This window comes from Coregonus lavaretus (genome assembly GCF_964263955.1).
Source record: "Coregonus lavaretus genome assembly, contig: HAP1_SCAFFOLD_1505, whole genome shotgun sequence".
In the NCBI taxonomy this organism is placed as follows: domain Eukaryota; kingdom Metazoa; phylum Chordata; class Actinopteri; order Salmoniformes; family Salmonidae; genus Coregonus; species Coregonus lavaretus.
The window spans coordinates 1-16708 of NW_028163653.1; the positions used below are offsets into that span (position 1 = coordinate 1).

General features: G+C 41.5%; 1 protein-coding gene and 1 long non-coding RNA gene across 2 annotated transcripts; both read left to right on the forward strand.

Annotated features, from left to right (window-relative positions):
- Positions 1-9445: 9445 nt before the first annotated feature.
- LOC311117905 (scavenger receptor cysteine-rich domain-containing protein DMBT1-like) lies at positions 9446-10876 on the forward strand (the record flags this gene model as incomplete). Its single annotated transcript, XM_084192804.1, has 3 exons — positions 9446-9766; positions 9921-10235; positions 10536-10876. Coding segments are annotated over 3 exons (977 nt in total), but the record flags the coding sequence as incomplete, so codon positions are not given.
- A 2322-nt stretch (positions 10877-13198) lies between these two features.
- Positions 13199-14489, forward strand: LOC311117903. The gene is made up of 3 exons (XR_014611733.1): positions 13199-13569; positions 13759-13896; positions 14082-14489. It is a non-coding gene; the product is annotated as an uncharacterized lncRNA (long non-coding RNA).
- The last annotated feature ends 2219 nt before the right edge of the window (positions 14490-16708 follow it).

Below are 16708 nucleotides of genomic sequence, written 5' to 3' on the forward strand. Positions count from 1 at the left end.
TTCCCTAGCCTTGCCCTAGATCAGTTTCTGCTGTCTTGCCAATGCATGACAATGAGAAAGGAGTCAAGACAGCACAAACTGATCTGGGATCAGGCTAGCTATTCCCCCACCTCTAACCACTGTTTACACACACTAGTGTAACCTACCTACCCATCTCCTTTCCCCACAACACCACCGACTCTGCTGTTAAGTAGGAGTGGATCTGTCCTTCACAATGGATCGAACGCTGCTCGTGGCCAACCTCACTGCAGCCAATATCACAACGCACAACTGTTTTTTCCCCGGCACTCTCACTTGTAATGCAATCAGATGCACAACCAGGATTTGGGGATAAAATAAATAACTGTTTTGATTATGTCAGATCATTGGACAAAGAGAATAACATTTAATAAAGAACCCTGTCTGTGTGTTTTTAAATGTTTCTTAACTGGGGGTGGGTCCACCATTAGGCTGAAAAGAAGATTGTGGTGGGACTTTAAGAGCAGTATTTCATTGGGCCTGGGACTATAGCAGGTCACGTTACAAGAACAAATACAAAGTTCAGAAACCCTTTAAGGGTTATACTACAATTTATGTTTGGGGGGGGGGGGGGGACTTATTTTTAGGTTCCTTATTGGCCCCTCAAAATAGTTTAGACAATACACTGAGTGTACAAACATAAGTAACACCTGCTCTTTCCATGACAGACTGACCAGGTGAATGAAGGTGAAAGTTATGATCCCTTACTGATTGTTAAATCCACTTCAATCTGTGTAGATGAAGGAGGAGACAGGTTAAAGAAGGATTTTCAAGCCTTGAGACAATTATGACATGACTGTGTGTTTGCGCCATTCAGACGGTGAATGACAAAGATTTAAGTGCCTTTGAATGGGGTAAGGTAGTGGGTGCCAGGTGTACCGGTTTGTGTCAAGAACTGCAACGCTGCTGGGTTTTTCATGCTCAGCAGATTCCCGTCTGTATCAAGAATGGTCCACCACCCAAAGGACATCCAGCCAACTTCACACAACTGTTGGGAGCATTCATGGGCCAGCATCTCTGTGGAACGCTTTTTACACCTTGTAGGCTCCATGCCCTGAAGAATTGAGGCTGTTCTGAGGGCAAAACACAATATTAGGAAGGTGTTCTTATTGCTTTGTAAGCTCAGTGTGTACAGTATATACAGTGTACATATATTATTGCAATATTTACCCCAGAGTTTACTGTTTTTAAGGTACAATACGATGGATGAGTAAAACAAAAATTGTGATTAACCAAAATTGACAGTTAAATTACCATGCTCTGGCAATGCTACCCCCATGGACAAGAGTTCAATGTGTGATCTTCTTGACACTTTCCAGCATTAGCATTACCATGACAGAGAAGAGCGGTACACTGTCACAAAACAGGATGTGGTTAGTCTCTGGTCTGGTAGCTGATTCCACCACAAACCCCATTTGTTGTATTTTTTTAACCAAGAATATAAGACTCATAAAACACGACGATTGAGCTATATATATGCCCTAACTAGACTTTTGACTGGTCTGTATAGATAGCTCAATCGTCGTGTTTTATGCATCTTATATTCTTGGTAAAAAAATAAATAAATGGGGTTTGTGGTGTTGAGTTCAGTGTTGTGTGCACACGCAGTTTAGTGGAATCAGCGACCAGACCAGAGACTAGTGGGCTGGGATTTCCTGTTTTGTGACAGTGTACCGCTCTTCTCTGTCATGGTAATGCTAATACCGGAAAGTATCTGGAAGGTCACACATTGACCTCTTGTACATGGAGGTAGCATTGCCAGAGCATGGTAATTTAACTCTCAATTTTGGTTCCTCTGAATTTTTGTTTTGTTCATCCATTGTTTTGTAACTTAAAAGCAGTTAAATCTGGGGTAAATATTGCAATCATTTACTGCCAAGTGTTGGTGAGAATACTAGCTGATATTGGAGGACATTACAAGGATAAAGATGGTGACAATTCTACTCTTTATGGCATTAGGTGAGTCTTTGTGTATTACAGTGACTAAGTTGTCATAAAGGAAGGTCTTTCAAGTGCCTTACATGAACAACAATCGATTATATATATATAGACAGGTATCTGTTGTCTCTGTGCCTTCTGCTTTTTACAAATACAGGATGATATTGTCTCTGTCTAGCCTAGCCTTGTTTCAATAGGCTATTATTTATATATTGGATACATTAATGTCTGCAATGCAATTTTAACTGGCTAATTTGTGCATTTTGGTCTCCATGAACATCGCTCACGAGCGACTTGTTAGACAGTCACATAATCAAACTGACCTATAACAAAGGACTCATTTCCAGTTCTCATGTCTACTTTCTAGTCTCACACAACTGTGACTTCAAGGTTAAAAGTTGATGTGCTTTGTGTACATATCCCGGAAAAGTTGAGCAATTTTGCAATTATTAACTTTGATAGAAAATGTAGCAAAACAGGATCTTGAAATTGCAGAGAGGATAACACCTGATTAATTCTCTAGTGATATTGCCGTTTACATATTTATTCATGGTCTAGAATCCTCTTTCAAGTCATGCGAGAAAAAAATGTCATTTTATTTGGAATGGCAAACCAGATAAAGTTAAAACGGGCATATTTATCTAACTAACATGATTTTGGAGGGTTTAAACCAGCGTTGGGGCCATATTCAATTATTGAATTCACTCATGAAGTGGAGAATTTACATTGTTTAAATTTGAATTGAATTGGATCTTCAAATGTAGGAATTGAAATTGAACTGTTTGGAATGTTTTGATTGCAATTAAATTAGAATTCAATATTTGTACATCTCCCTGTTAATGGAATGAATGCACTTACAGTGCATTTGGAAAGTATTCAGACCCCTTCCATTTTTCCACATTTTGTTACATTACAGCCTTATTCTAAAATGGATTAAATAAATAAAAATCCTCATTAATCGACACAAATCTATTAAAACAATATTTACATAAGTATTCAGACCCTTTGCTATAAGACTCGAAATTGAGATCAGGTGCATCCTGTTTCCATTGATCATCTTTGAGATGTTTCTACAACTTGATTGGAGTCCACCTGTGGTAAATTCAATTGATTTGACATGATTTGGAAAGGCACATGCCTGTCTATATAAGGTTCCACAGTTGACAGTGCATGTCAGAGCAAAAACCAAGCCGTGAGGTCGAAGGAATTGTCTGTAGAGCTCCTAGACAGGATTGTATCGAGGCACAGATCTGGGGAAGGGTATCAAAATATTTATTCAGCATTGAAGGTCCCCAAGAACACAGTGACCTCCATCATTCTTAAATGGAAGAAGTTTGGAACCACCAAGACTCTTCCTAGAGCTGGCAGCCCGGCCAAACTGAGCAACTGGGGAGAAGGGCCTTGGTCAGGGAGGTGACCAAGAACCCGATGGTCACTCGGACAGAGCTCCAGAGTTTGTCTGTGGAGATGGGAGAACCTTCCAGAAGGACAACCATCTCTGCAGCACTCCACCAATCAGGCCTTTATGGTTGAGTGGCCAGACGGTAGCTAATCTTCAGTAAAAGGCACATGACAGCCCGCTTGGAGTTTGCCAAAAAGGCACCTAAAGGGCTCCCAGACCATGAGAAACAAGATTCTCTGGTCTGATGAAACCAAGATTTAACTCTTTGGCCTGAATGCCAATCGTCACGTCTGGAAGAAACTTGGCACCCTCCCTACGGTGAAGCATGGTGGTGGCAGCATCATGCTGTGTGGATGTTTTTCAGCTGCAGGGACTGGGGAGACTAGTCAGGATCGAGGGAAAGATGAACGGAGCAAAGTACAGAGAGATCCTTGATGAAAACCTGCTCCAGAGCGCTCGACCTCAGAATGGGGTGAAGATTTACCTTCCAACACGACAATGACCCTAAGTACACAGCCAAGACAACACAGGAGTTGCTTTGGGGCTAGTCTCTGAATGTCCTTGAGTGGCCCAAACAGAGCCCGGACTTTAACCATATCGAACATCTCTGGAGAGACCTCAAAATAGCTGTGCAGCGATGCTGTCCAACCAACCTGACAGAGCTTGAGAGGATCTGCAGAGAAGAATGGGAGAAACTCCCCAAATACAGGTGTACCAAGCTTGTTGCGTCATACCCAAGAAGACTTGAGGCTGTAATCGCTGCCAAAGGTGCTGAGTAAAGGGTCTGAATTCTAACGTAAATGTGATATTTCCATTTGCAAACATTTCTAAAAACTTGTTTTTGCTTTGTCATTATGGGGTATTGTGTGTAGATGGATGAGGGTAAATACTATTCAATCCATTTTAGAATAAGGCTGTAATGTAACAAAATGTGAAGAAAGTCAAGAGGTCTGAAAACTTTCCGAATGCACTGTAGGGCTCTATTTAACAAACCTAACCCAATAGTAAATCTAAGTGCATGTGGTAGCGCTATATGTTCAGGGCTGTGTCAGGCATATTTGTGCTATTTTCACTATCACAATTATCGCACACTTGCTGGCTTTGGGGCGAAAGGGCTGGGTTCTGATACATGAACAAGTTGTGTGTGATGAGTGTGATGGAAGGAGTCAGGCGCAGGAGGGTAATCACTGAATACAGAGTTTATTCCTTAGTTACACAAAATACGCTGGAATAGCGACAAACGAAACAGGCACAGGGGAAACTATCTACCCTGGTAATACACTGTAACGGTATCTCCATACAATACATAGGCACAGGGGAAATATCTACCCTGGCAACAAAATGGTATGAGTAGCTCCACCGAGCTACACTACTCTCACATTCAAACGATCACCCACAAGGACAAGGGGGCAGAGGGAACACTTATACACAGACTAATGAGGGGATTAGAACCAGGTGTGTGTGATTGACAAGACAAGACAAATGTGATGATGATAATTGGGGCGGCAGTGGTTAGTAAGCCAGTGACGACGAACGCCGAAGCCTGCCCGAATAAGGAGGGGAGGCAGCCTCGGCGGAAGTCGTGACATTGTGGGTGTGTCGAGGCTAGGCGCCTCACTGGCCAATCAGAACGTGCTCCATGGCAAAATATGTGGTTGCTTGAAAGTTCAGTATTTACGGTCTTTTATGAATTGCCTTGGAGTCAACTCCAATTCCAATGTTAGTCCGTTATAGTTTGTTAAATGGCTTACAGAAACGAAATAACAAAATGTAGGTAACAACACATCTGCCACGCTGATCCTCAACACGGGGGCCCCTCAGGGGTGCGTGCTCTGTCCCCTCCTGTATTCCCTGTTCACCCATGACTGCAAGGCCAGGCACGACTCCAACTTAAAATCATTAAGTTTGCCGACGACACAACAGTGGAAGGCCTGATTACCGACAACGATGAGACAGCCTATAGGGAGGAGGTCAGAGACCTGGTTGTGTGGTGCCAGGATAACAACCTCTCCCTCAACGTGATCAAGACAAAGTATGTTGTGGCTTCTTGATTGTTCAGGCCGCATGGATGAGAACAAAGGAAGAAGGTGTGTCCTTTCTGGTTGAGTTGGGTGATTCCTCCTTTGTCAGGAGTTGGTGTCCTTATGCTTGTTGCTCTTCTCTGTTGGCTCCTTGCTTGAGTTGCAGAGGCTGTGCTCTAATAGTCATCTCCTTCTTTACTTGAAGAAGGAAACCTTAAATGTACCATTGAGGCTACAATAGCTCTTTAATGACTAAGTCTCCTTCTGAGACTGTTTAGTGCATGGGCTCTTCCGTCCCAATGTATGTACTGGATTACAGATGCTATTCCCTAAAAGGTACTTTCCCTAACTTATCAGTTCACCAGTTCTTGCCATTAAAGGCGAAGGTCCAGGACCTGTGGCCGGCCTACTGAGGATGGAGGTTCTTCTCCCTCCTCGAGAAAGGTCCAGTTTGAGAGGTCCAGCAGGATAAGCGGCTAACAGCTAAGAGAGTGAGGGGGAGACAGCAGAGTCCTTTTGTAGTCCTGTGAGGTCACATGGTATCAGACCTAGGAGTGAAGGGCCACTTTTATAAATCTTTGTCTTGGAGAGAGAGAAAAGGTCAACCAGTGAAAAACAAACACCATTGTAAATACAACCCATATTTATGTTGATTTATTTTCCCTTTTGTACTTTAACTATTTGCACATCGTTACAACACTGTATATAGACATAATATGACATTTGGAAATGTCTTTATTCTTTTGGAACTTTTGTGAGTGTAATATTTACTGTTAATTTTTTCTTGTTTATTTCACTTTTGTTTATTATCTATTTCACTGGCTTTGGCAATGTAAACATATGTTTCCCATGTCAATAAAGCCACTTGAATTGAAATTGAATTGAATGGAAATTGAAGGAGTTTGGAGGAAGTCAGTGGTCCATAACAGTTCAGCATTATGGACAGACAGTAATAGGATGTTCAACAAATCAAATCAAATGTTATTTGTCACATGCGCCGAATACAACAGGTGTAGATCTTACCGTGAAATGCTTACTTACAAGCCCTTAACCAACAATGCAGTTTTAAGAAAATAGAGTTAAGAAATGATTTACAAAATTAACTATAGTAAAGGGGGGTACCATTAAAGTGACACGTCGCTACATGTATAGAGAATTTGTATGTTTTCCACCAAGTCCTCCAACTAGGGGAAAGGGGCAAAAAATTAAGCTTCCCCAACACTGCTGACATTTGATATATAGGAAATAACATAAGTCAACATTAAGTGGAAAAACTATTTCACAAAATAAAGTGTTGAGAGTCATTAATAACATTTTGCAGAAAGCAGGACTAGCCGATTTTAAACAAAAGAAGGGTGCTATAATGTGTGAAACTGATAAAAAAATAAGTATGTTTCATCTGTATACTAAACAGTTGTTCTGTGAGAATCTGGCTAATGTTAACCACAACAAGTGACATACTGTGCATCTCTCACAGGGCAGTTTCACAAAGGAAATCTTTGAGCTCGAGATAGACCTAACTATCCAGCTTTACAAATGGTGTAAATAGCACAACAGCATATGCAAAATACTGGTTGCTTGCTTGGTTTACATTTAAAGTTGTTTATAAATGTGTCAATAACTATCTACAGTGGGGGAAAAAAGTATTTAGTCAGCCACCAATTGTGCAAGTTCTCCCACTTAAAAAGATGAGAGAGGCCTGTAATTTTCATCATAGGTACACGTCAACTATGACAGACAAATTGAGAATTTTTTTCTCCAGAAAGTCACATTGTAGGATTTTTAATGAATTTATTTGCAAATCATGGTGGAAAATAAGTATTTGGTCACCTACAAACAAGCAAGATTTCTGGCTCTCACAGACCTGTAACTTCTTCTTTAAGAGGCTCCTCTGTCCTCCACTCGTTACCTGTATTAATGGCACCTGTTTGAACTTGTTATCAGTATAAAAGACACCTGTCCACAACCTCAAACAGTCACACACCAAACTCCACTATGGCCAAGACCAAAGAGCTGTCAAAGGACACCAGAAACAAAATTGTAGACCTGCACCAGGCTGGGAAGACTGAATCTGCAATAGGTAAGCAGCTTGGTTTGAAGAAATCAACTGTGGGAGCAATTATTAGGAAATGGAAGACATACAAGACCACTGATAATCTCCCTCGATCTGGGGCTCCACGCAAGATCTCACCCCGTGGGGTCAAAATGATCACAAGAACGGTGAGCAAAAATCCCAGAACCACACAGGGGGACCTAGTGAATGACCTGCAGAGAGCTGGGACCAAAGTAACAAAGCCTACCATCAGTAACACACTACGCCGCCAGGGACTCAAATCCTGCAGTGCCAGACGTGTCCCCCTGCTTAAGCCAGTACATGTCCAGGCCCGTCTGAAGTTTGCTAGAGTGCATTTGGATGATCCAGAAGAGGATTGGGAGAATGTCATATGGTCAGATGAAACCAAAATATAACTTTTTGGTAAAAACTCAACTCGTCGTGTTTGGAGGACAAAGAATGCTGAGTAGCATCCAAAGACCACCATACCTACTGTGAAGCATGGGGTTGGAAACATCATTCTTTGGGGCTGTTTTTCTGCAAAGGGACCAGGACGACTGATCCGTGTAAAGGAAAGAATGAATGGGGCCATGTATCGTGAGATTTTGAGTGAAAACCTCCTTCCATCAGCAAGGGCATTGAAAATGAAACGTGGCTGGGTCTTTCAGCATGACAATGATCCCAAACACACCGCCCGGGCAACGAAGGAGTGGCTTTGTAAGAAGCATTTCAAGGTCCTGGAGTGGCCTAGCCAGTCTCCAGATCTCAACCCCATAGAAAATCTTTGGAGGGAGTTGAAAGTCTGTGTTGCCCAGCGACAGCCCCAAAACATCACTGCTCTAGAGGAGATCTGCATGGAGGAATGGGCCCAAATGCCAGCAACAGTGTGTGAAAACCTTGTGAAGACTTACAGAAAACGTTTGACCTGTGTCATTGCCAACAAAGGGTATATAACAAAGTATTGAGAAACTTTTGTTATTGACCAAATACTTATTTTCCACCATAATTTGCAAATAAATTCATTAAAAATCCTACAATGTGATTTTCTGGATTTTTTTTCTCATTTTGTCTGTCATAGTTGACGTGTACCTATGATGAAAATTACAGGCCTCTCTCATCTTTTTAAGTGGGATAACATGCACAATTGGTGGCTGACTAAATACTTTTTTCCCCCACTGTATATATAGCTTACTAACATTTACAAATGTAACAATAACAATTCATAAATGGTGAGCAAACATATATTTAAAAAAAAATCTGATTTTTTTACTGGACATTATTATAAGGCATTATCCATTTAGAAATGGCAACCTCAGCAAATGTGTGTTTAATTGTATTGTTTTGGTTGTCTGTGTTTCTCCCAAACAGCTCATCAAATGGTGTTATCTACATTGGCAGGTAAGTGTTCATTTACATGTGAACACAAGTCTCAAAAAAGTTTTAAAATACTTTTAAAATGCTGTTAAAGGCCTCCTGAGTGGCGCAGCGGTCTAAGGCACTGCGTCATAGTGCTAGAGGCGTCAGTACAGACCCCTGTTCTATCCCGGGCTGTATCGCAACCGGCCGTGATCGGGAGTCCCATAGGGCGGCGCACAATTGTCCCAGCGACGTCCGGGTTAGGGTAGGGTTTGGCTGGGGGGGCTTTACTCCAGAGCGACTTACAGTTAGTGAGTGCATACATTTTTCAATGGTATTTCCTCCAACACATTGGTGCGGCTGGCTTCCGGGTTAAGCGAGCGTGTGTTAAGAAGCGCGGCTTGGCGGGTCATCTTTCGGAGGATGCATGACTCGACCTTCGCCTCCCGAGCCGGTCGGGGAGTTGCAGCGATGAGACAAGATTGAAATTGGGGAGAAAAAGGGGAACAAAAAAAAAATGCTGTTAAAGTCCAAAAAGGTTAAGCAACACGTTTGTAACAACTTTTAATAGAACAGCTTTGACAATACTGGCTGTTTTTAATTGCTCATTAATCATTATTAATCATTTTTCCAATCATCTCATTTCCTCTTTGTGAGCTGGTGAAGAGATCAGGCTGGTCAATGGCACTAGTCTCTGCTCGGGGACAGTAGAGATTCTTTACAAGGGCCATTGGGGAAGAGTGTGTGGTCAGAAGTGGGACGTAAACGATGCCAATGTGGTGTGTGGCCAGCTGGGCTGTGGAAGGACTGTGAGTTTCCAAGGTACTGCCCACGTAGGTCAGGGTAGTGGTGGCAGACCTACTTGGCTGGATGATGTTGGGTGTAACGGCAGTGAGAGCTCCCTCACAGAATGCTCACATGGAGGATTGAAACACCATGACTGTTTACAGTCTCAAGACGCCAGAGTTGTCTGCTCAGGTAAAAGTCCCTGGGTTGCTATTGTGGTTGATAAAAGTCAAATTACAGTTCATTATGCTTGTGTCAACTTGCCATTGATTTAGTTGAATGTGCTACTGAAATGCATTTATTTTCTCCTTAATTTTCTACTTTTCTAATTTTCTTTCATTCCTAGTTAAACCTAACGTCAGACTGGTCAATGGGAGTGACCTCTGCTCTGGGAGGGTGGAGGTCTATCAAATTGGTCACTGGCGAACCGTGTGTGATGACGTGTGGGACTTGAATGACACTGCTGTGGTGTGTAGACAGCTGGGCTGTGGGAGAGCTGATAGTGCCACAGAGAGGGCCTACTTTGGTCAGGGCAGTGGGTCCATTTGGCAGGATGATGTTGGCTGCTCTGGCAGTGAGTGCTCCATCACACAGTGCCCACACACAGGAGGAGGAACACATGACTGTAATCATGGTAACGACGCAGGTGTTATTTGTTCAGGTAAGGGAGTCTCTTTGCCTTGTCTAGACTAGAGTTTTATCAGGGTTTGGTTTGAATTGTGCAAAAAGGTCTCATCATAGAGAAAATCCTAAAAAGCATATTACTGCAGTATTATTGCCTGCTCTGCCACCTAGTGGAGAGTTGACCGTTGCAGAAATAATCTTAACCCAAGCCAGACTTGGTGATATGTGACCAGATGGGGGCAGCCTAGAACAGAGCATGTGGCTAATACAGTATGAAGACCAGCAGATAGGTTGTGATTACTGTTGCCTCACTAAACTACCTGTATTTGACCAACAGGTGTTGTCTTGCAGAAGCCTTCACTCTCCACAGACCCGGCCTATTCTGCCTTCTTGCATGGAGAGGAGGTCCATCTCACCTGCACTCTTCCATCCTGTATCCTCTGTAATGCTGTGGAATTCCTCTTCTATCTGAATAGAGACTCCATCATGTCCGTGACCGTTGGATCCTCACAGCCCAGGGCTACTTTAACAAAGTTTAAGATGGATGCTTCACACCAGGGCAGTTACCGCTGTCTCTACAGAACCCTCTCCAACGGCCAAGTCATCAGCTCCCCTTACAGCAACGTTACTAAAGGTGAGGTGGTAGTTGGGAAACAAGTGTTGCATAATCTACAGTGAGCTCCAAAAGTATTGGGAGAGTGACAAATGTTTTGTTTTGGCTCTGTACTACAGCACTTTAGATTAGAAAAGATACAATGACTGAGGTCAAAGTGCAGACTGTCAGCTTTAATTTGAGGGTATGTTCCTACAGTGGGGAGAACAAGTATTTGATACACTGCCGATTTTGCAGGTTTTCCTACATACAAAGCTTGTAGAGGTCTGTAATTTTTATCATAGGTACACATCAACTGTGAGAGACGGAATCTAAAACAAAGATCCAGAAAATCACATTGTATGATTTTTAAGTAATTAATTTGCATTTTATTGCATGACATAAGTATTTGATCACCTACCAACCAGTAAGAATTCCGGCTCTCACAGACCTGTTAGTTTTTCTTTAAGAAGCCATTATGTTCTCCACTCATTACCTGTATTAACTGCACCTGTTTGAACTCGTTACCTGTATAAAAGACACCTGTCCACACACTCAATCAAACAGACTCCAACCTCTCCACAATGGCCAAGACCAGAGAGCTGTGTAAGGACATCAGGGATAAAATTGTAGACCTGCACAAGGCTGGGATGGGCTACAGGACAATAGGCAAGCAGCTTGGTGAGAAGGCAACAACTGTTGGCGCAATTATTAGAAAATGGAAGAAGTTCAAGATGACGGTCAATCACCCTCGGTCTGGGGCTCCATGCATGATCTCACCTCATGGGGCATCAATGATCATGAGGAAGGTGAGGGATCAGCCCAGAACTACACGGCAGGACCTGGTCAATGACCTGAAGAGAGCTGGGACCACAGTCTCAAAGAAAACCATTAGTAACACACTATGCCGTCATGGATTAAAATCCTGCAGCGCACGCAAGGTTCCCCTGCTCAAGCCAGCGCATGTCCAGGCCCATCTGAAGTTTGCCAATGACCATCTGGATGATCCAGAGGATGAATGGGAGAAGGTCATGTGGTCTGATGAGACAAAAATTGAGCTTTTTGGTCTAAACTCCACTCGCCGTGTTTGGAGGAAGAAGAAGGATGAGTACAACCCCAAGAACACCATCCCAACCATGAAGCATGGAGGTGCAAACATCATTCTTTGGGGATGCTTTTCTGCAAAGGGGACAGGACGACTGCACCGTATTGAGGAGAGGATGGATGGGGCCATGTATCGCGAGATCTTGGCCAACAACCTCCTTCCCTCGGTAAGAGCATTGAAGATGGGTCGTGGCTGGGTCTTCCAGCATGACAACGACCGAAAACACACAGCCAGGGAAACTAAGGAGTGGCTCCGTAAGAAGCATCTCAAGGTCCTGGAGTGGCCTAGCCAGTGTCCAGACCTGAACCCAATAGAAAATCTCTGGAGGGAGCTGAAAGTCCGTATTGCCCAGCGATAGCCCCGAAACCTGAAGGATCTGGAGAAGGTCTGTATGGAGGAGTGGGCCAAAATCCCTGCTGCAGTGTGTGCAAACCTGGTCAAGACCTACAGGAAACATATGATCTCTGTAATTGCAAACAAAGGTTTCTGTACCAAATATTATGTTCTGCTTTTCTGATGTATCAAATACTTATGTCATGCAATAAAATGCAAATTAATTACTTAAAAATCATACAATGTGATTTTCTGGATTTTTGTTTTAGATTCCGTCTCTCACAGTTGAAGTGTACCTATGATAAAAATTACAGACCTCTACATGCTTTGTAAGTAGGAAAACCTGCAAAATCGGCAGTGTATCAAATACTTGTTCTCCCCACTGTATATAGTGGGCAAACCGTTTAGAAATTAAATACCAAAAGTATTGGGACAAATTCACTTATACAGTATGTTTATTAAAGTAGTCAAAAGTTTAGTAATTGGTCCCATATTCATAGCACGCAATGACTACATCAAACTTGTGACTCTACACATTTGTTGGATGCATTTGCTGTTTGCTTTGGTTGTGTTTCAGATTATTTTGTGGGGTATGATATTTTTGCGTCTAACTTTCTCACTTTCTAAATCATTATTCACGATTTATTCAGGACTATCCGTAATCATGGTAGCACATTAATATAGAAATGTTTAGAAACATACTATATTCTTATTTACAATAAAAGTACATCCAAAATGACACAATACATTATTTACCATTCATTTCTATTGGGCACAAAATCATCTGAAACACAACCAAAGCAAATGCATCCAACAAATGTCTAGAGTCACAAGTTTGATGTAGTCATTGCGTGCTATGAATATGGGACCAAATACTAAACTCACTGTATTTTTTTATGATTCAGAGCCTTGATAGAGACAAGAGACTGACTACCTTGTCCATCGCACACACATTTCTCAGTTAGAAGGTATGAATATGGAATTACATTACTGTCAAATTGCTGTTTACTTTCTTTCCAGTGGTCCTGCTACAGCCCAACATCTCTCTCAGTCCTCCAAATGGAGGGATGTTTTGGGAACCTCAGGGGCCAGAGGTGATCAGGGGCCACAGCTTCTCCATCACCTGCTCCATTCAGCCACAGTATCCTGGAGGCCTCTTCTATCTGAACTTCTCTGGATCCAACAGAACTGAGACTACGCCAGCAGTCAACCACTCTGCCTCTTTCCACTTCCCTGTTGCAGAGTATAAAGACCAGGGGAAATACAGCTGCAGCTATGGAGTCAACGTCTCCACCCGGTTATTCAGGTCGGCTAATAGTGAACTAGCTGTCACCATTAGAGGTAAAATAACACATGTTTAAAAAAAAAAAGTATTTAAAATAGCTTTTACGTGAGAGAAAAGTAATAGTATTGTAACATGACTTATCATCCTTCATATCACATTTTTGTTTGTTTTTATATTCTATTAATTTGCCATTTACAAGTCTTGATCTGTAGGTCTAAACCTTGAAATACCTACATTTTCTTCAGCATTCATGGTCCCCATCATTGTTTCTGGAGGGACTGGTGGGGTAGCACTGCTGTTTCTGCTTCTGCTTGTCATCTGTCTAGTCATCTTGAGGACAAGGAGGAGCAGAAAGCCATCTACAGAGACTGGCCAGAGAGAATGTAAGTGATATCACAATTATGTAAACTCTGAGGCTGAATCTGAACTTGATTTAGGCCTTGAGCTTGAAAAGTTAAGTTAAGCAGCATCTCAAAATACTTTTGTTGATATCATTTTGTTTGTAAATCTTTTCTATTCCCAGGAGTTTGCTGTTGGAAATATTAATGAGCAAATTGTTATACAACAGGTATTGACAGCAGAGGGGAGGACCACGAAGAGGAAGAGGAAGAGGAAGAGGACTATGTGAATTTAGAAAACGACTGTTACAAGGGAGGTCTGGAAAGAGTGACGGGTGAAAAGAAGAATGGGAAGGAAAAAGGGCACAGCTATGGGAAATCAGAGGATGTCTATGACAACGAGGAGGGAAACATTCAAAGAAAGGGTGTTTGTGGGGGGTCTCATGAGAAAATGAATAGTGAAGACGATGATGAAGATTACGTTAATGTCTCTGTCTATGATAATGCTGTAGCACATGATATGAATGAAGACATTTATCAAAACTTTTAGGAAAAGTAACTGTATGCAACCTGTCAATAAAGTAACTCATTGGCATCAACACATTGATTTGGTCCTTCGTGACATGTAAATGTATTTAAATAATACTCATTCAGATGCAATAGTGACAACTACGGTTGCTATAGTTGACACTTAACCTCAAACATATACAAGTAGACACATGAAATAATTGTATTGCTTTATTTTATTTTGCTTTTGTAACCAATCGAAATGTTCAGCATATTTGATGCATTGGGTCAAAGTCCAAACTGTAGTTTTTGTATGCATTAGTGGGGTTTCACTTTCTGTGTCTTTGATCAGTTCCAGTGTTGTTGAGGAGCTAGCATTATGTGTGAAACTGTTGGGTGATTGCACTAAACTGAACTGGATCCTCATTGCATGTTTTTGAATTTCACTTTTATTTCTCCACTTCTTCTTAGAAGAGGAGTAGAAGGTGTTCAACCAAGTGATATGAGGTCCAACCATTAAAATAATATGAGCATTGGGAAGAAAAAGGTGCGACTCTCGACTCACTACTTTGGGCCTTTGCCTTCCTAATCCACTTCCTTAGGTCAAGACCATCAAGCTATGCTCTTGCTTTTGATTCTCCCTGGTTTGTCTATCAATCATACAGGGTACATGGGCTTCACTGGCAACAAAATTGTCTACCCTAGATACAACAGCACAAATTAGGAAGTGACAGAGGAGCTGTGCACAGGAAATGCGTCCTCATATACAGTAACATCTTACATTCACCAGACAGTCCGCGACAGAGACTGGTCATCACACTTTTCACCAGAAAGCTTGTTCAGTTCTACAAGAGAAAATACCTTTCTTTATTTCTGACATGAAGATACAAATATTGAGAAGTCTCCTCTATCTGACAATGGGTGAGTTTAACTTCCAAAATCTCCAATTTAATTTCATATCTGTCAGCAAAGGGAGAACACTACTTTGCTTGAAATTAATATGTTATTAACGGCTGCATATTGAATACAAGTACTCAGGGATGAATCCTACATTCAGTTGAGAGAAATGTGTATCAAATGTTCATGTCAATCTAAATCAATGTCAACGGGAGATTTGCTTGAACCTTTAAAGTTTCAAAACTTTGAATCTCAAGTAAAGATTTGAGTCTCTGTCAGTAATGGGGAAGAATGAATAGAGTAATCTGTCCAGACTATCATACATTTCCAGCCAATAGTCAAATGACCTATCAATGTTTAGTAAAGGGGTTGATTTTCTCAAGCATATCATTGACTAAGAAGGAAAGACTGACTTCTGCCAGATAATTGATACAGGCAATTAATGTAATATTGATTTTATATACAAACACATTTTAGAATATGTATTAAATACGTTTAAATTCTGAATCCAATATCCATCCAATTAAATTTCAAATAATGAAATCTAATGCGGTCAGTAATTAGCGGTCAAATAAATGAAGCATAGATTGGTAATTTTTTTGAGATACATTTGCACACAGAAACTAGAGGCCATGAGTAAGTTGATCAAAAATAATGGCATCGATGGCACCGATTGCCCTATGGGGACGCTGTTATAAGCAGTCTCAATTAAACCCTAACATCCGTCACCCCATTTGATCTAGAGACTTGAAACTGTATGTAGGTGTCTTTCCTCATGTTGAACAAATTTGCCTCAAGGACCCATAAGGTCCATCAGGATAGATTTTCCTCCACCTTGAAAAACATATTCTCATGAACCATAAGTCCAAATAACACAGAATAGCACCATGGTATGTCTCTTAACATAGTTTTAGAAAAGCTAAGGAATTGGTTAAGAGATGGCTGAGTTACTGATCAATCACGAAATCCATTTAAATCCTTGGTAAAACCACTCCACAATGGCCTATGATGGCCCCACAATGGCCACTCCACGAACCTACAGCACTAGACTAAACATCACTTGCGTCATCCTTGTAGTATTGAAAGATTAAACATGGTTAAGCATTCACGATTGCACATAAGGGAAGTGCTTGCTTTGTTATCCAACTGATCTTGTGTTCTTTCTGTCATCCTGTGAACACCGTTCAATGCTGCTCGCAGCTATATTTCAATTTGTAATTCAATTTGTGCAATTCAAATTCAAAACTATTGTTTTCAAGAATTGGTCTGAGAATGTTCTACAGTGCATTCGGAAAGTATTCAGACCCCTTGACTTTTTCCACATTTTCCTACGTTACAGCCTTATTCTAAATATCACATTTACATTGCTTTGTTGAAGCAAATTTGGCAGCGATTACAGCCTGGAGTCTTCTTGGGTACGACACTACAAGCTTGGCACACCTGAATTTGGGGA